Source organism: Microtus pennsylvanicus, chromosome 21 (assembly GCF_037038515.1).
Source record: "Microtus pennsylvanicus isolate mMicPen1 chromosome 21, mMicPen1.hap1, whole genome shotgun sequence".
NCBI classification, from domain to species: Eukaryota; Metazoa; Chordata; class Mammalia; order Rodentia; family Cricetidae; genus Microtus; species Microtus pennsylvanicus.
In genome coordinates this window covers 20,359,215-20,379,885 of record NC_134599.1, presented here as the reverse complement: position 1 = coordinate 20,379,885, position 20,671 = coordinate 20,359,215, and the positions used below count along the sequence as shown (strand labels likewise).

Below are 20,671 nucleotides of genomic sequence, written 5' to 3'. Positions count from 1 at the left end.
CTCCATTCACAAAGAACCTGCCAGCCATCAAGATGTTTGCAAAGCCAGAGGCGGTAGAGAGGCCTGCCGCCTGGAGGCTTACAATGAGGAACTGTGGGTGAACCGACTGACTGTCACTTTCTAAAGCCTAACCAGACTGAGCGGTGACTGGAGGATAAAGCTGGGAGGGGAGCTCTGATGAGCGAGCATGCATGGGCTTTCGACGCAGACAGTCACTAGTTTTGCTGGTTGCATGACCTCGTCCTGTTGACTGCACCTCCCGGAGCCTCGTCTTCCCCTTCTGTAATCAGTCCATCTTCACCAGATTGCTATGGGAATAAGTGATATAATTATCTAAAGAATCTATGTGTAATAGTGTGTTAGAGCTTTCATCTCAGCATCATTTATACCAGCCTTTCAGTGGCCGCGTATGGAATGTATTGAACAAACAGTGCAAACCCAGCCCCTGATCTTCCAGCCTAAGGCGTGTTGTGTAAAATAGAAACTTACAGTTGCCTCTCAGGTGTGGGGAAGAAAAGTGTTTGATGAGCTTCTTGGTCCACACTAAAATGCTTAATCAGTAAAAAGTACTAATAAGGAATATAATTAAAACTGACAACAGCTCCCTCTCACCCACATGGTGCCTCAGAAGAGGCAGGCATAGTCAGATCAGAAGTGATATCCAGTTGTATGAACCATAAAGGTGAGGTTCTTGCGACTATGTAAACCGTCAGTGTTTTGTTGGGTGCTAGTCTCTAATGGAGGGGCAGAAAGCACTGTCTTCTGCCTTCCTCCCAAGAGAGAGAGCTGTGGCTGCCTGGGTTGCCACAGAGTGAAAAGGCAGAAGTGTGGGGGGGGGGGACTGGAAGAATACGATTAGGGAAAGAGAAAAAGAGAGTGAGCGAAGGATAATGGTGAACCAGCTCCCTTCCCTAACCTGGGAGGTCGACCTTAAGACCTTAATACTGTATATATGCGTATGTATCTGCAGCCTTCATCCCACGACACTCACTCCCAGTGTTCAGCACCTTCCTCTTCAACCCTAATCCCAAACCTTGAAATCATTAGGAACTTTATCCCTATGCTTCCTCAGATCACCTCCACTCCCAGCTTCTCCACCCTCTATGTGTTAGGAAGTATTCTATCAGCCCATAGTCTCTGGAGGCTGTTGAGCAATCTTTCTAAACACAAATCTGTCCTTTTCCCTGGCTTCCTTCTACCTTCTCTAACAAGGCCTTTATTTAAGTGTATGGGCATGTGTCCAGCCCCAACTTCAGCATCTCCTACCGTGCATTCCCTCTGTCTGCCCAAAACTCCTCTCCACTCAGTGGTACCATGCTATAAAATCTTTTACATCCAGGCTTCCCATCCTCCATTCCCTCCACATTAACATTCTTGCCATCCACGCCTTCCACAAACCACCCCACTTTCACTTTTTAAAGACGCCTTCCCTGAGTCCTGGGCTAGCTGTGGCCCACCGTGTGTCCTTGTGGCTCGCGAGACATCCCTGTGCTTTCTTGTCACTTTATGATTTTTTTTTAAATATTTGACTCAGCTCCCAAGGCAGAGTTCATGCCCCTATCTTATATGTCACTGATTTCAGAACCTAATACCGTGCCTAGCATCTAGGACACTCCATAATCCACGTTTGGCAGAATATGTATTGAGAAGAATCGAATATGGTGCCCAAGACCAGCTGAATGAACTATGAATTCACAACTCGCCCCTGGACTCTATCCAGCACACCTCCTCTATTCAACCTCTTCTAGCAAAACAGACAAAACCACTTTATAATAAATACGACCACAAAGTGTCCCATACATCAGAGCAGCAGCTGCATCCCGTCAGTAGAACCAAAACAGCATTTGTTACTCTTGTGACAGGGAACCCTCTTTAGAGACTCGCCCGGTGCCTGCACTCTCTTTGTCTGTGGTCACTGTCCTGTCAGAATCCTTTTATAAGAAAGACTTTGATCTTCATCGTGTGCCCTGGTGCCTGTGAGTGGGGAGTGAAAGCTGAGCACGGAGGCCAAAGACACGTGGTCAGATGGCTCCCACGCCACAGCAGGCTGTAATATCTCAGTGGCTGGGCCATGGGTGTAGAAGGCTAGCGGCTGGGAGCTGCACATCCTTGAGCGGTGTTTCTTCTGCCCATTCACAACTATGCGAAATGATAGAAGTGACATAATCACCTGTTATCATTATGAAATTACCATAATTCTACAACCAGACTGCAAAGAGTAACAAGGGCAGCTCCAAGGATGTTTAGAGCAGTGGCAACATCCCTAGACTAGAGATGTGTCCTCTCAAGGTGACTTTGAAGGACAGCACCAATTCAAATGTGAGTTTGGTGAATGTTGAAGGGCCGTGTCATGGTTGGGCATCTACCTTGGGTAACTAGGGTTCCTCCCTTCATTCTCTCCCCGACTCTTCCCCCTCCTCACATGTGGATGCCATTATTTCTGCTGAAATTAATTTTGCCTTTCTTCAAAATGAAAGAAAAGCAAGTTCTCTCCCCTTGCTGTAACCTCCAGTCTTTTCCAGGGTTTTCCTCTCCTCAATCACCTATCTTCCTAAACCCGGTGTTCCCCAGCGCCCTACGCTTTGACGCGCTTCCAGAGCGGAGGCTGCTGCGCGGAGCTCATTACGAGATGGATCTGGAGACACCATGGATCAAAACGTGTCCCACAAATCACTGCAATCGTACAGTAAAATAGAAAGTGTGTAACTTATCACACCTGTGCACGCTCCTCTTCCCCAACACTGCCATTAGGAAGGCTTTTAGCTGTATGCTGTATACATAGTCTAACAAGAAAAAACGTTCCCTCTGGAGATATTTAGGTTTCCTGTTCCCTTTTGCATCCTTTGTCCTAAACGACAAGCGGGATGTTTCACAAATGCATCTTGTAAACGAGCTCAGTTAAACTGAGAGTTATGTCCCTGCGCCTTCATTCCAGATATGCCATAAAGACTCTCTCTCCCTAACCAACTTTTGGCTTTAGCCCACAACATCCCTATTTTACCCAGAAGTACCATGGATACAAATGGTCTCCCTCCGTGTACCATCTTTCTGCCCTCAGAAAAGCATTAATGGGGTACTTTCTTATTCTTGTCTATGTAAAGAAGCAGAGATGCCGGACACTGCAGATGATCCCCGGTATAGACATGACCTTGGAAATGTTGTGTTTAGCTCGTATTTTTTTCAGAAATTGCATCAAGGCTTCCTGGTACAGCCATGGATGAATTTCAAACGCTGGTTAGAGCTAGCTTGGGTTGAGTGCTTCCTGCTGGCCAATCACTGTAACAAGTACTTAGCAAGCATTGTCTCCTTTCATCTTTCAAAGAGCCCCTTGGGGTCCAAACTATAATTAACTCCCTTTATGTATGAGAAATCTGAGTGCAAAAGAGGTTAAATGATTTTCCCTTAACCCTTAGGCCAGTCTGCTCCCTAGACCCGGCCTGAGGAGATACAGCACAAAAGTTGGAGAGAGGTGGGAAACTGGGGACACATAGGCCTTGTGGCTGGCAAAATATCTGGGTTATTTTTAGACCGTATCCCTTACACATGTTAAGCTTGTTGTTCGTTTTTCCTTTGTTTCACCATCCCTTGACGTTCCCACGACATTTTATTCTTAAAATCTTTACACAAGTTGGCTTCTGGTGTAAAGTACTCACGTGCATGCATAAGTTCGAGTCCCTGGGACCTATGTTCATAAACAAAAACAAAGCCAAGCTAGGCTTGGTCGCACCTACTTTTGATTCCAGCACTCAGGAGGCAGAAGCAGGTGGATCTCTATGAGTTCAAGGCCAGCCTGGTCTACAGAGAGTTTCAGACTATCCAGGCTTACACAATGAGACCCTATCTTTAAACAAAACAAAATAAACAAACAAGCAACAGCAACAACAACAACAGCCAGGCATTGCTGTGATCACAGCACTGGAGGCAGGAATAGGAAAACTCCTGGTCCATGCTGGCTAGCCACTATAGCCGAATCAGAAGGATGCAGGTTTGGTCCGAGATCTTATCTCATAATGTGGGAAATGATTGAGAAGGACATCAACTTCTAGTTTCCACTCGTGTGCATCGGCACTCATAGCTACAAGTGCACACGTGTGCACAAGTACACACACAAACGTTAGCTATGTTCTAGATTGTCATAACCATTAGTGCAACAGAAACCAAAGCCAACGCTTCTTCTCCATGTTGTTCCTTGTCTGCCATGTTAATCCCCATCACTACCTCCTGATTTCAGCCCAGAATACTCTGCCTATTTTCTTTACTTCCCGCCTCCAGTGGGGATAGCATCACCCAAAGAGGATGGTTCCCCCTTCCTTTCCTGGCCATTGTGCCTCCTTCCGTGCTTTTCCAAGTCATCATGTCATCATTCTAGATGCCTTTGTCTGTCCCCATACCATCTGCTCCCACGCCAAAACCAAGCATAGATTTTGACAAGGATTTCTAATTGCAAATATTTTAATGTACCATATCTAACAAAGGCATAAAAGTTAAAGACATTTGCTATACATTTCATGAATCCCCTCCCTGTGGTTAGGAATAAGCTTCAATGCCAGGAGGACACTGAAAAAACCCAGCCCTAAAACTGTACACCAGGTGGGACAGAAACCTCTTTAGTCACCAGGGGGACACAGCAGAGGGGACTGGCTCTGTGTCCCTCCTCTCCTGCCTGCCCCCTCCTTCAAATTCCTGATTATTACTATTTTGCCTCTAGTGTAGACCCTCCCCAGAAGAGAGGCATGCAGAATAGGGGAAAGGCATGTCTCCAAGCAAAGCCCCACAAGCCAGCACGGACTGTCCTCTGCTAGGAAGGCCGCTGTGACCTAAGGCTCTTGTATCCCCTTATCGTTTACCCACAACCACCCTGCACCTCCATCCAGGGGGCTATACCCTCTCCCAACACAGGATGCTCGCTCAGGTCCACAACACTGGGCTGCTAGGATATACTTTCAGATAAGAAGATTGGGTTCCAAGGTCCCACAGGTCCCCAAACATAGCAGCTTCTCAGTGGAGGTCTCCGTTCCATCCCCTACTTAGCCAGACATGATCCTATGAATCTTCTCGGGATGAAATGGTACCAACCTTCATCTTTACCCAAGCTTTGTGTATTTATTGTTCAACCAGTATTTTCTGCCTATCTAGTGTTGGCTGGTGGTCCCCCATAGATGTTCTGGAACAGCTTAGCTTTCAAGGAAGGCTGTCTCACAGGGTCTGGCCAGGAAAGCAGTGGCCTGGGTGCGCGGAGGAGGGAGATTGTGAATCCAGAGCAGCGTGGACGCTAATAAAACTGGCAGAGGGCCTTTCTTCCCAACAGACACCTCTCTAGGTGCTAGGCAGGGCCCTCTCTCTGCCAGCCATGCAGTGAGGGTTTCTCAGAAACTGTGGTCCAGTGAGATTAAATAATGATCCAGAGTCACACTTTAAGGAAGAACACAAACCAAGGGTTCTCTTCCAGTCAGCAGTCACATGTAGGGACAGCCTAGAGAACCCCACAGACTCCAGAGAAGAAGTAAGGAAGGGCTACTCACATGTTCATCCTGAGGTGAGCCCACATATGCAAGAAACATTAGAGAAAACTCAGTTCTCCCGATAGGTGGGTCAGGGCTGCAACAGCTGGAGCTTCCAACACACTGTTGACAACATCAGCCTGAGTCAGGACCCTAAGCCTAGAGAAAACCATTGATAAATTATATCACTAAGCCTAACAAGCCTTCACCCAAAGGGGCTCAAATCCTTACACACACACACACACACACACACACATCTTCATTCCCAAAGCCCACAAGGGATGAGGGATAAATCCTTTGGCTTCATTGACAGTCTTCAAAGCGAGGGCTCTTGGCAAGGAAGAGTCCCGCTCCTTCTGCCTTTGTCTTGTGCTTCTTGGAGGGCTGAAGAGAACCTCACTGGGCGGTGTGCACGTGGGCCCGCAAGCTCTTGTTTTCTCCAAGAGAAGCCGCGGAACAGTTCGTACAGAGACACACAGGAAGCGAAGGAGTTTGTGCTTCAGAATCCAGCTTCTCTCAAACGTCTGCTACCAGAGTCAGGAACTGAATTCTGGGATCTTGAGGATCAGAGGCAGCAGTGTTTTCTTACAGAAGAAGCTGCGATTCCAGAACCAGGTTATGGAGTCCATGCCTGAGCCACCTGGAGGCCCTATAGAGAGCTTGTCAGCCATGAGGAGATCAGCCAGCACCTACACGACCTAGTCATTCAGAATTCTAGAAAATGACTGGCCTGGTAGAGCAAGCTGAATGTGGCCTGGGTGGAACCAGGCAGCCACGCAGGTCATCCAGACAAGGGTTTAGGCCTATGATCAACACACAGGTAAAAAGTTAAGGACAAGAGGAGGGCCCAAGCTTCCATTATGAGTCCAGAGCCTTGTGTACAGCACACAGCCATAGAAACTGTACTAGAATATTTTCCCTCAATGCACCCTGCCTGGCTCACCAGGGTGCCCCTGGTCCTACGATGATGCCAGAGTGTGTTGTGAGGGAAAGGCTTCGGCTAAAAGAGAAAGGTCATGTGGTCTCCTGCAGCCAGCAAAGGACAGAGCCTACCCATCACCACAGGGAGCAGGCTAGACACCCACCTACCTGTGCCAGGAGTACAGACAAATCCTGAGTGCCTTAGCAGTAACCCAGCTGCGTGGATTGTAATAACAGTACATCTTCCGTAAGTAGAGTGCTGTGTGAATAAAATGCATTTCTTTCTCATGTACAATCAAACATGGGTGTGCTTGGTGAGTTCAGGAACCCACACCCCTTCTACTTGTGGTCCTGACCTTTTCTCCAGCCTTGGAATCCTTCACATTCAACTAACCCGTAGAGAAGAGAGCATGGAAAGAGACACTTAAAGGGTTTCATGTGTTATTACTTCTCGCTTTCTGTTGACTAAAATTCAGACTTCAAGGATGCTGGGAAATGTAGTCTATCTGTGTGCCCACATGAAAGAGAAGTTCAAGCAGGAGGAGGTGGTGGCAGAAGAGGAGGAGAGGAAGAAGAAGGAGAAGGAAGAGAAGAAGGAGGAGGAGAAATAGCGCTCCCATTGGGGGGCATCTATCAGAGTGTCACTTGAGAGTACAGCGCCCTCATTAGCTGCTCTGGGCGCTGCTCAGCCAGCATCTCCACAAGCTTCATAATTCAAAGCTGAAATCAATTCCAGGATCTATTCCGAGGTGTGGATGTCTCGTTCCCAAAATTTTATGATGCAGCAAAGTCTTAATTTCTGGCAGAAATCATCCCAGAATTTCTCTCACCAAACTTCCTCTTTTCTAAAAATAAATAAATAAAACATAAAAAAAGAAGAAAAGAAGAAAGAAATAGAGAATAGGCAGGAAGAGCGTACTTTGAAATGGCTCGAGGCTGCCAGGAAAGCTTCAGACCCACACGTCTGAGTGTTACTATATGCCAGAAAGCTCTCTTCCCAGCTGCCACCAAGAAAATCCCTGTGCCCCACACATGAGAGATTGATTAGAAGACCACCTTTTAGGCTTGGAATCCCTACCTTCAAGAGGTTCCCCAAATGCTTCTGCTGTGTAACTGTATTTGGAAGACAGACTGACGATAAAATGACAGCTCCAAGTCTCTTGTGGGCCAGATGGAGAAGCCGGAAGTATCTGGAGATGTATCACTGACTGTCAAAGTGTCAACAGTCATATACTAAGTTCCCGCCATGCGTATGGCCAGCCTTTTGCGAAGTCAGAATCTGAACGGCCTTGAGAACATGTGCGCGCAGAGGCAGCTTAGCCCACTAGCCTTGTGCAGGCTCCCAAGAACTCCCAGAATTCCAGTAGTCAGAGCCACTTGAATGGGAGAGATGTACTAACTGGCCAGCCAGTCCCCAAGAAAATAAAACAGACCTTAGAGAAATGAGAGTCAAGGTAACTCATTCCAGCGGCAGCGGCAGGACAAGCAGAGGTCCAAAGACAGGGATGTTTCCCTGTTGTTTCTGGGATGTGTTGGGACTGTGGGGAGCCAGCTTGAAGGAGAGGGGATGGATGGTATGAGGCCATGTGCTTTGAACTGTGAGCGTAGATAACAGCAGTACAAAGCCCAATGGTACTCACTAGAGCCCTGAGTCTGATGGGGACTCCCAAGGAAAACCAACTGTGGAAAGAAATGATCAGAGCTTCAAAGTGGAACTCCAAGAGGAGGAGTCGGGGAGCCATTAAAGCAGAGGCCCTAGTTTCTGCTGCCTTCCGAAGGTTGCTCAGGAACAGGTTTGGTGTTTTTCTCTGAGAAGAAGGGAACTGTGGCTGATGGCTGAGTGTGCCTCCTGCACCAAACCAAACACACTCGTAACTCTAGAAGATCTGGCCCTGTTTCCCGTCTCAGAAAATATCTCAGATCACTGGAGCAAGGAGTAGATTAGTAATTCTGAGCTCTAAATCCCATTCCTAATGGTGATTTACTGTGACATTTGGGACAAGCTGTTGCTTTTGATTGCTCAGTTTCCACAACCAGGAGTGCAGAGCACTGAGGCAGATCAGGCCCGTGAGCCTAGCTCACGAGGCGGTTGTTCGGAATGGCACGACGTGACCCCCTTTACAATAACTGATGCTCAGATCAGCTCAACATTTTCTTGGAAGCATTCACAGCTCAGTTTACAAGGCAACAGATGTGTGTGTGTGTGTGTGTGTGTGTGTGTGTGTGTGTGTGTGTGTGTGTGTCGTGACTCTTAATGCTTGCAAAAATGTTCTCAGCCCTTCTCCCCCTAGGCATAAAGTCTGGAATCTAGGGAATAACTGAGCTTCTAATACTTGGAGCAAAGCAGACTCCAACTAAACACATTTTGTCCCCACGAGGAGCCCCACAGACATCACTTCTACCCCCACTTCCAAGCAAATGATTTGCACATCTTCATTGCCACATGAGTCCCGGACCCACGTTGCCAGCTGCCTGACTGGCATCTCATGACGTCACAGTATGACTCCCCCATGCACCTCTGTCCGTGGCTCTGCCACTGTCGTAGACATTCGTTCCTCCCTATTTTCTCTCTCACCAGTCACAATGGGCGTGCTCCCTGGCTTGAGTAGGCGTTAGTTCTGGAGGGGGTCAAAGCTAAAAGGAAGTTCAGAAGTCCCATGGTCATTGAATAATATCAATTACACAATGTTCAAACTCTTTATGACAAGGTCGATGCTCTATGCTCCTGGCTGCAGACACGGGCATCTGACTCACAACATGGGCTCGGATGATCTTTGCTCCAAGGCAAAGGATGATGTGTAGAATTTGTCATGCTGTCCAAGGAAGCCCAGATTTATCGTTAAAACAGAATATGAAACAGAAACAGTGAAGCACCATCTCTCATCCTAGAGAAAGGCAGGGTGAAAATACTGCTATAAAGTGTACTTATAAAGTCCTCATGATTTGCCCGGGGTCCCACCAAGTTGGTAGCCCTGCCCTACCAACTTTACAGTGTTTTAGAATTCACTTCCCCCCAAGCAAAGAAGGCTACCAATCCACCTCCATCAAGATGTTCTCAGGGATGAAGAAAATTAAAGTCACCCTTTTCATAGGTCCTTTCATTGTTCGAAGGCTAACATATATGGGTATCATCTCGGCCCTCAAAGTCACAAGCCAACAGACAGAAATAGAGCAGTCACCATGCCTGCGTGTCCTGAGACATAGGTGTGGACAGTCCAGGCTCTGAGAAGAGTGGGTTTGGTGCCTTCTAACCTAGATAGTCTTCCACGGCCTCGGTTTTCGCTAAGGGCTGGTTGAACAGTAGAAGGTACATGATCCTAGATGAGATTCAATGAGCTAGATGGTTCGGCAACAGATGACAGAACCTGTGACCTGGAAATGAGAGGCCTGCTCTTTCCTGGTACGTAACTAACTGTCCAAGGCAAATGATGCCCCCAAGAGATCCCCAACCTTCTTCATAGCCTTTGGACAATTCTTACATGCATGTCTCTGTACGTGAGTATACAAGTTGGGGTGGGGTGAGTGGGGTGGAGTGGGTGTTCTCACGTTCTCTATGTCTGTTTCCTCCTCCTCCCTCTTCTCCTCCTTCTCCTCTTTCGCCTCTTCTTCTCTACCTCACTCTCTCTCTCCCCTTAACTTCTTTTCACATTCTGCTCCCACCGAGGACTTAGCACAGTAAAGCCTGTGGACCAGGCATTTTTGTCTGTAGCCACCTCCCCTGCTGGGCCAAAGTTCCATAAAGCAAGACCCCCTATCCTTTGCTTTCTCCTTTTCATTCCGTTCCAACACACTAGAATGCCAGAGCTATGACACAGATTGAGGGAATGAGATAGCAAAGAAGGAACTTACAGGAGATTATCTTCTACCTGGTTTCTCTCTTTCAAGAATCCTTCAGTGCCAGTCCCTAAGAAGTGAGCACAGAAAGCTTAAGCTTAAGGGTGGGGAGAAGGCTCACTGGGTAAGAACCCTTGCTGTACACTTGCTGAGGACCCATCTTGAGTCTCTCATGCCCATGTAAAGCACTGAACACAGCAACACCCTCCTGTAACCAGCACTAAGGAGGGCAGATGAGATCAGAGAATATGGAGCTTGCTGGTCACCAGCCTAACTCCGGGTTCAGCAAGAGACCCTTTCTCAAGGGAGAACGGTAGAACATGGTGTCTGATGTCTTTCCCTGGCCTCCACAAGTGCACACATACATGCGTACACCATCCAAACGAAAATAAAAATAAGCAAAGGAAAGTCAATGATCGGAAGCCTTGACCTGCTGGCATGGAAGGGTTCTTATGATTCTCCATGCAGTTTATATGAAGATTTATATTCTCTCCTCTTTCCCCAAGGTTCCCCCACCACAACCAGCCTCATTGTTAAAGAAAGAATTCACTTGCACTTGGCAGCCCTGGAAACTCTGTATTGACTTTTCTCCTATTCTTGGTTTTATGCCCAGAGGAGAAACCAAGTCTCTATGTGGTAAATTACTCTGGAGAATCGGGCTGCATGGGATGGGGAAATACTCCCCACTTAGCCTGACCTTCAGCATGGCCTCTTCCCAGGCACAAACGCTCACAGCATCTGTACACATGTCCAGCCCCTGACTGCTCTGATCCAGCCAGGGCTGATCCTGAGAACCCAAAGCCGCCCCTCCAGCCCAGCCCCTCCTCTGCAGCCGGTAACTGAAGTCAATTATGCAGATAATGGGAGGGATGTGGCAGGGTTTTCCATTGCAGACGTTATTCTAATAGACATGCACACCACAACCCCAGCCTTGCGACAGTCCATTTCAGAAGACTTTTACTGCGCAAATCAACTGAGCAATAAGAAATGGGAGAAAGTGGTTTTCTCTCGGCAGCATCTGCCAGTCCTGTCCTAAGCAGCCAGATCCCAGACAAGCCCCAGCTGTAAAAATGGACCCCCCCTTTTTTCAGATCTGACTAAATGGGCAGGGAAGGAGTCTGAGCTATGGTGCCCATCCATCACACGCCTCTTACACCATCCGGCTTTCTTTGCCTCTCTCACCAAAGCCTTGTTATTCCCTCGGTCTACATTCAGGCACACACCTTTTTGTCAGCTACTTAGAATCATTAAGTGAACTTAATTAGGTTTGTCAATCCCTGAGGCTGGGAGGATGGCGAGTAAGGCCTCATATTCACTGCCCATTAACAGTCTGTTGCCTGAAAGAGATGGTGCATTTTCCGGGCTGTGCGTGAGCAGCATCCACACATCCTCGGCAAGGATCTGCCCGGTGAGTTCAGAGAGCACCCACTTCCAGAGCTGCCTCCTGGAAACCTGGCCAGGGGCCCAAAGTATCACCTCCCAGAATCCCCCTGGGCTAATTTTCAACAGGCTGTCTGTAAAGCTTACACAAGAAGGAAAGGTGGGTGCATTCTTATGCAAAAACAGGCTTGAGCCAAGATCTCTAGCCAAAGCTGGTTTAGACAGGGAAAAGAAAGAAAGCAAGGAAGAAAGAAAGGAAGGAAGGAAGGAAGGAAGGAAGGAAGGAAGGAAGGAAGGAAGGAAGAAAGAAAGAAAGGAAGAAAGAAAACCAGCACCAACTCCAGCATTCACAAATCTATTTTGGAGAAACAGAAAGAACCAAGCAGATCAATAGTTACAGTTACGGGGATGGCAGCCAACTCTACACAGCCAAAGAAAGGGGAGTCCCACCTGCCAGGCTCTCAGATAGCAGGAGGAGCCCCAAATGTTGACTCTACCTTTTCCTTAACCAGATGCTCTACTTGAGAGGGGGAAGTGTCTTCTAGCTGTGGAGATAACACTTCCCTCACTATCAAGAGTGAAAGTGTTGGGCAAGGGAAACTGGCATGTTTGTTAGTCTGTTGTGGTTTTAGCAATAATACGCCATGGCCCTTGCTATCCATCGGTCCTAGAATGTTCTACCTGTGCATAAGAGTAAGTGCTAGAACCCAAGGCCCGAGGCCACGGCTCACTCTGAGAAATGACCTGGCATCTGTATCTCTGGGAAACTGGCCATAAAAGAGTAATAGGACTGGATAAACTCAGAACCCCCAAGGAAATCTTGCCCATATCCAACCGGGAGAGGCTATGAGAGCCTCTTCTTCTGTGGTTCTGCTGAAGGTACTCAACCAGACAGCATCCAAAGTAGAGAATCCTAAACCACAGCTGGCCTAATTAATGCCCACCTCGTCTTCGTGGCCAGCTCCCTCATAGGCGATAAACTCCGAGTGTTTGCGCTCTTCCACATTCTTTGCTCACCACCTGCTATTCCCACGTTAGGTCTGCTTCCCCTCCATCCTGCCATACCTGTTTACCTCCGTCTGACCTTCATCTACCCTGGTCCCACCTGTCCCTTACTGAGTCTCTAGAGTGGACAGAAGCAGCGTCACAGGTGCTCATGGTATCATCTGACAGGGTCTTCCCTGCCTGTCCTGAGTGCCCCCGACACGAAATATGGGCAATCCCCACCGTCAACTGAATGTTTTCATACAGCAACTTCTACTGCCAACATCTTGCGGAATGCTTTAGAGACTCATATATAAAACCCCTGCAGCCCCAGCTTGTATCTCCTATCCATGCAAAGAGGCCTGGTGGCTGCGAGGGAACTTTGCAGCAGCTCCAATCTCTCAGTCATCGAGAATGAAAGCAGGAAAAACCGAGCAAGCGAGGAGACTAGCGGTTTCCACTAGGGTCCGTGGTGAGAGCAGTGGAGATCTTGTCTCTCCTCCTGCTCTGCAATCACATGACTCATTTATTTCTTTGCAAAGTCCTTTTAGGCGATGTTCTGATGATGCAGCTTAGGACAAATCAACATGTGCCCTCGGCCTATTGGTAATGGATAAAGAGAGGAGGACCAGAGAGGAGAATGAGAATCTAGGTTGTTATGGGATCAACCCCCGCTACAGTGCCTGGTATCTTACATTCCCAACCAAAGAACATGATTCTTTATAGTCATATTTCATTAATTTATAATAATGATAATAATTTTTGTTTCATTCACAATGTTTTGTTTCATTTGAGACAGGAACTCACATAGCCTAGGCTGGCCTCAGACTCGCTGTGTAGTTGAGAAGGGCCTCGAACAACAGACATTTCTATTTTAAAAACAAAGCACTTGGGCTTTCTAATTGTGACCTTTAGACGGAAAAGGCTGTATCTGACAAGATTTTACAAGATAAATGAAGGCACAGGCAGATGTGGGGATAGAGCAGTGGAGAATAATTGGCCACAAACACATTGTTTAGATAAAAGTTCACATCTGATTTGGAGAGTGGAGCAATAACTGTCCTCCGGCCAGAAAGATGTAAGCCACAGTCTATCCCTTCTAAGTGCTGACCAGGGTTACAAGCTCAGCTATGATGGGAGCTTCCACCTGGATGCAATTCACCATCCAGGCATGTCCAGCCCTGTTACATCAGAACAGGACACTGCCATCTACAACGTTCACACTCAAGAAAAGCTCGATCAAGTTACAAAAAAATAAAAAGGATAATTGCTTGAAAAGAGCCTCATAATGTTGTCAGTAAGCTTGTGATTCTGTGTTGGGTCATGACTGCATGTGACCCAGGTTGAACATGCAGGGACACTTCACTCCCTTCTTGAGCTGATGTCTAGAAGAAAAGACCTTCCCCTGACATTTCTTCTTGTATGCCTCTTCCACCTCCCCAAAGAGTATTTTTTTTCCTTGTTCACTTCCTACCCTGGCCCACATTATCAGAGAGCCTGCACTCTCTCTCTCTATTCCATAGATAGATAGATAGATAGATAGATAGATAGATAGATAGATAGATAGATAGATAGATCGATCGATCTTCCTCTCTCCTGTCTGTCTGCCTCTCATCCCCCTCTCTCTTTCTCTCTCTCCCATTTTCCCTCCTTGTTCCCCAACAGTTTTGGCAAACGATAATTTACATGCCATAACATTTACCCATTTTTAAGTGTGCAAGTCATTGACTCTCAGCAAGTTTCTAGAATTCTACAAAGAATACTACAACCCAGTTTTAGAACAATTTCATCACCCCAAAATGAGGCTTTGTGCTAGTTAGCAGTCACTATTGCTCCCCTGCTAGCCCCAGGCAAGCACTAATCTGCTCTCTGTCTCTACAGATTTGCCTCTTCTAGATGATTCCTACCCAGAGAATCGCTCAATATGAGGTCTTTAGCTTACTGTCTGCCTTCTTTAACTTTGCATAATGCTTTTGAGAGGCATCTATTTTACAGCGTGTCTCCTGGTCCGTTCTTTTTTATTGTAGATTAGCATCCCAATGTGTGGCTGGATAACCACATGCGCTGTATCCCGTCAATGATTGACAGCCATGGCTTTCCTCTCTTACCATTTCAACCCCCCACAGCAGACACGGCGCTCTATTCATTGGGTTATTCTGGAATCTAGGGAAAGAGTGCTTAGGGTTCTCAGGACACGGTCACTTTATCGCAGAAGGGGGAGGTTGACTGATGGCAGTAGCCTTCCAGGAAGATTTCCCAAGAAAACAAACCAGGAAACAAATGAGTCCGTGACCTCTTTCTGTTTATCTCAGCCTCATGCTTTCCCTGACTGTAGTCAGAGGACCTGCACTCTAAGCCATGAAATGGCTGGGAAGAAACATGATCTCAGTGAGTTACTGTCCAGACGTCATGACCCACTGTGGCTTGATAACAAACACTCCCAGGGGAAACAGTCGATCATCTGATATTTAACCACCAGTCAGAAAGCAGTATCTGACACTGGACAAGCACCAGGATGCCTCTGTTGTGCAAGAAATTAACCCTGTAGTTGCTGGTTGATGGGGTCAAACCGCGGGTGGGGGGGAAGCCCCGTTGCCTGAAGCAACAGAGACACTGAGGAGTTCTCCATCAGTTACTATCATACAAAAGCACTTTAATGTTTAAATAGTGACTTCAGCCTGCCCATGGGTGAGCATGAACACAATACCCAGCCACCATGCATTTCTACCCAACACGCATGCCCAGAAAGCAAACGTCTCCTAAGTTCAGAACTCCAAACTGGCTCTAAAGGTTGCATAACGGTCATACTCAGGATGGAGCACCCCTTCAGAAAGGGATATGCTTCTGTGATGGAGAAGTAGAAGTCGGGAGAGGTTGAGTCCTGCCCTCTTACTGCTGCTTTCGGAGGAGAGGTAAGGCTGATCAAGCTAAATTTCTGCCCCGCAGAACACGCCTACTGCCAATGACGCCTAGGACTTTACCTATGTTAGTGGTTTCTAACACTCGTTCTTCTTAACACCATACAGGTTCTGGCTGCAGATAGTCACGTGGTGGGGTCCAGGATCCGGGGCAACAGTGGCATTTGACAACATTTCCATCAGCCTCGACTGCTACCTCACTAGTGAGTTTTGTTCCTCTGATGCTTTGTTCCCTTAACCCAGTGACCCATGGTGTCTTCTCTAGACCCCCAATCAGCCATCTTGCCTCTTCTGCTTTCCCCACTTCAACCTATTCTCTCTCCCTACAACTGACTCTGCCTGACTCAGCCCACTGGCTCTTCTCTATTGCAGTCAGTGGGGAGGAGAAAATGCCCTCGAATGCAGTACCCAAATCCAGAAATCTGTTTGAGAAAAATCCAAACAAGGAGCCAAAATCCTGGGCAAACATATCAGGACCGACTCCCATCTTTGACCCTACAGGTAAGGGTTATTCTGGCACAGCCAGAAAATTTGAACAGCATTATTTCTTGCTGCTGAAGGCAAAAGAATGGCCTGTGTTGTGATTGGGGTGGGTACTGTGGCTGGTCTCCAGGAGAGGCATCACCGCTTTTGTTATGGGACCCCAGAAAGAAGCTGTGTGGTTCTCTCATCCCCCAAGCCGTGGCACTGAGACCTAACTACTAAAAATATACAAAAGAGGAACTTTTCGCTGGGGAACCCAACACACAATGGCAGGGAGGGTCAAGCTACGGCCAGTTGTTATGACACACACCAGCAGGCAAATGCTATAGAGGTGGAAACAGGAAGATCGTGAGCTTGAGGCCAACTTGGGCTTCACCTTTAGGGACCTAGGGAGGTGTAAAGTGCTTGACATACAAGTTCCAGTACCCAGGGCCCAGTTTAGATCCCTAGTACCCATGCAAAGAGCCAGTCATAATGACACAATCCCAGCTCTGGGGAGATGAAGACAGGAGGATCCCCGTAGCTTCATGGGCAACCAGTCTTGCTGAATGGTGAGCTCTAGATTAAGGAAGAGACCTTGTATCAATAAGATTATCTGAAAATAAATTAAAAAAAATAAATAAAATCTTAATATCCAAAAAAAATATAAGATTATCTGAAATCAATCTCTGGACTCTGCATGCATGTGCATACACACATATACACACACAATACACACACACACACACATACACCATGGATCTTGGTTTCTAAGCCCTATCAAAGTGTGTCCAAGATCCCCTGCATGCTTTGGTGCATTGGTACTGACACTTCTCACATGAGAAGCAGGTACGGTACACAGTCCGCCACATCCTGTTGTATACATCTTCTTTAGAATAGCGGCATATAGATGATAAATCTCTAATTTCTACTTACAAGATAGAATCCTGGTTCTGTTCAAAGTACAAAATAATTAGAAGCTTGTATCTTTGACACCAAATTGGTTAGCTCTCTGCTCATTAGCAAAGTTTTAGTTTTGCTTCATTTTTGAAATAAGAGACAAAAGCTCCTTGAAACTCTCTGTAACTCCTTGATGGTTCCTGCCTGATCTGGTCAGCTACCAAGCTGAAAAAAAGGGGGGTTGTGTCTCTTTTTACCCTTAAAGCCCTTCCCCCAAAAAAACTTTCCAACCCTCCCACAGTGTACCTGGGAACCTAACCTAGAGAACACTATACCCTGCTGAGTGAGGGCCCTTCCCAAAAATCTATTCAGTGTCCCTTCCTGTCCCCCACACCTGGGGGACTCACCTTTGTATACTGCCTTGTTATAAGCTTGTGCACCTTGCAATTCCATCAGTTCAGGAAGGGGAGCACCGTTCCCTTTCCATTCCCTGCGCTAAGTACACATGGTGGCAACCCCCACCCTGGCCTCGTCACCAACCAGGACTCCAGAAACATCTACTGATTGGCTGGTGGGAATCTGGAAGTTTGAGCCAGGTGTCTGATGTCAACAGCCACAACACTACAGCCAGCACTTAGGGAGCAGTGGTCCACCCAGCCCTGAGTCTGGGCTCCTTAGCGCGTAACTCCCACTGTCCCCAAAAGAATAATCAATAAGGGCCCTTTGGCCACTCAGACAAACAAAATCCCATGGGAGCTGGGAAAGGCCTATGAGTCCCCACCATCTCCAAACAGAATTAGAAGCAGACAGCTCCCAGAGGGCTACCCTAGTGAGAAGCATTATCTCCGAACAACTGACTCCAGGTCAGAGGGAAGAAGAGGGTACTGAACCAAAGTTGTCTAGGGGTGGCCTTGAGGTTCGCTGAAAATGCTCTAGGACCCTGAACATGGGGCCGTTATTTTCCCAAGAACCCAGTGTCACATCGGGAGCTGCTTAAGGCAAGAGAAAGGGGGCTCAGCTCACACAACCCTTCCCTCATGTGCTCTATTGTGGGATGTATTTGTCTCCATTACGATTCAGGTTCCCTAGTCCCCTCTCAGTGTAGATCCCTTTAGATGTGTATTAGAGTGCAAAGGACATCTGTTTGGGGGCGACAAGTTTTCTGGAAAGAAGGCCACTTCCACTAGACTTAGCCATATAGCCAGTGGGGAGAGCCCTACCTAGTCCAGGACCTCCTGACTATCATCCAGACCCAACTTCTGTTCTTATGCATTTCTTCTGCAACCCATTCTGTGCTCAGAGTCACTGATCAGCACAACTCCAGGATGCAGCACGAAGAACTCATGGTCTGGAAGAAGGAAAGACAGGTAGACAATGTAACCAGAGCAGGAGGGCGGGGAGAGGCTGCTGGAAAGGCAGGGATGGGGCACATCCACTTGGCGGTAACCACTCAGCGTGCACAGTCCTGGTACTTCCCTGTAGCCATCACTGTGTGTACCATAGCAGGGAGGAGGTCCAGCAGTCCTGGACACTCTGAAGCTTCCATCCAGGGTAGGAGAGTAGCTGGTGGGCCAGCAAGATATGTCTGCAGTGTCTGGTTTGATCAAAGCTCAGGGCATTGCCCTGGGAGGAGAAAGCTAGAAGAGGGCGAGGGAAAGGAGGGAAAGGGGGAATGGAAAGAAAAGAGAAGCAACAATAAAGGGAGGAGAGGGGGAAGTGACGAGGAAATCAGACAATGCCTGCCCCTGAGCTAGGCTTTGCCACCAGGCAGTTTGATGTCACACTGGCCTGAGGGTAGTCACTTCTACTCTGAAGGGAGGAAAAAAGGTGGATTAAAAGACGGTGAGTACATATCTGCTAGGGAGGGGACCCAGGATGTGAAACCCAAAGTCTATAATCTTTGCACCAGCTCTGCTACTGCCAGTAGAGAGATCTCCAATCAGAGAGAAGGGCTGTGTGGGAAGGAGGTGGGGGGATGGTCCCAGAGAAGAGCCCCTGCGTGAGCTGTAAACAGCTCCCGACCCTCTGACAAAGAATCGAGGTGACAAGATAATAAGATTTTCTCTCCAAAGTTCAGCGCTGTCGGTTTGCGCTGAGTTGGAACAGGGGTGGTGGGTGGCATTTCTGCTGTCCTCCAGGCAGTCAGCACAGAAGCGACTGAACGCACAAAAGCCAAATGAAACCCGGCCTTGAGAAAGCTGTTACTCCCAATGCTCCCCAAACTCCTTGTGTGCCACCCTCCCAAGCCATCCAGGCCCACTCCAGAGGAGTGGGTGGCCAGGGGAGTCTCCAGCCCAGGCGCAGGGGGAAAGCCTGACCAGGTGACCAGGTGGTTGGCACACATGGCCTTCTCGGAAGCCTCTGAGTCACTTTAGTTAATCAGATGAAGAAGCTGGAGGAGAAAATGGGGCGAGTATTAAGTCCCGGGAAATTACGTTTCTCAGCTTTGCACATGCAATTACACTAACCAAATGGTCGGGCTAATACAATTAGGGCTACAGAGTCGGGCTCTTCTCTCTCCCTCTCCCTCCAGCCCTGACTCTCTCCACCTCCCTGCCCCTGTCCCCACCTCAGTCTCTGTCTCTGTCCCTTGTGGTAACAGATGATGCTGCCACTGAACGGGTTACAGTCAAGTTCTAGCACCCTCCCTCCCTGAAATGTTCAGCTGAGGATTTGAAAGCTTCAGGGCCCTGTACCCTTCTCCCTTCTACTATGGGCTCAGGTGCAGTATAGGTAGGACCAAGGGAAACATAATGCCACAATTTTGGAATTTTGGCAAAATAAAATCACAACCTTGCCTCTTCCAAATCTAGCCCTGGGTTTGTTTACCATGTCCAAGTATACAACATGAACAAAGAGGGAGAAAAACAAACCCATGTAGAATCTGGAGTCAGTGAGATGATTCAGCTGGTAAGAGGGACTTCCTGTGCAAGCCTGTGACCTAGGTTTGATCCCTGGAACCTGGCATGAAAGAAGAGAACCAATACCTGAAAGTTAACCTCTGACCTGTACATAAACACCATGACCTGGGCACACACACACACAAGCATGCTAGTGGTGGTGGTGATGGTGGTAGTGGTTATGGTGGTGATGATGGTTTTATATATATATATATATAGGATATACATTTATATAGTCCTGAAAGGAAAAGAAGCCTGGCCTAGGAGTCAGAACCTCCATGCTATGGCCTGGCACATTCGCACTAGCCATGATCCTAGGGTAATCCAGCCTCATATACATGCCAGCAAACACGCAGGGATGGCTCATATGGGAGAGGCTCGTGTGGACACAGTGCCCACTCTTTCTACGCATTCCAAGTTTGAGACTGAGGCGGTGACTCGGGAAAGTGCTTACCACAGAAGCAATAGGGTCTGAGCTCAATCTCCAGAACCCATGTTTTAACCATACTGTAACCCCAGAACTGGCGAGGTACTGGAGCCAGCTAACCAGCCAGCCAATCAAATCAGTGAGCTCCAGACAAATCAGAGACCCTGTCTCAAGAAGCAAGATGAAAGGCACCTAAGAAACAGGTTGACCTCTGACTTCCACGCTCATGCACACACAGGTGCACATGCGTATATACACACATGCTCACATGTGCACACAGGTGCGTATGCATCTGCATACACAAATGCAAACACACATGCACATGTGTGGACATGTACCTACACACACATGTAAACGCACATGCACACATTCATCAGCACACATGCATGTACATGTACATAGAGAGAGAGAGAGTTAAGGTTTAAAGCATTCCAGTCCTTTCTC

General features: G+C 47.7%; 1 protein-coding gene across 1 annotated transcript in view; it reads left to right on the top strand.

The window, feature by feature from the left end:
• The window catches only part of Alk (ALK receptor tyrosine kinase), a 726,297-nt gene that overhangs the window by 630,510 nt on the left and 75,116 nt on the right, over nucleotides 1–20,671 (top strand). The window contains exons 10-11 of the mRNA XM_075955828.1: nucleotides 15,647–15,741; nucleotides 15,911–16,039. Of these exons, the coding sequence (XP_075811943.1) occupies nucleotides 15,647–15,741; nucleotides 15,911–16,039 (224 nt within the window). The remainder of the gene's footprint in view (nucleotides 1–15,646; nucleotides 15,742–15,910; nucleotides 16,040–20,671) is intronic.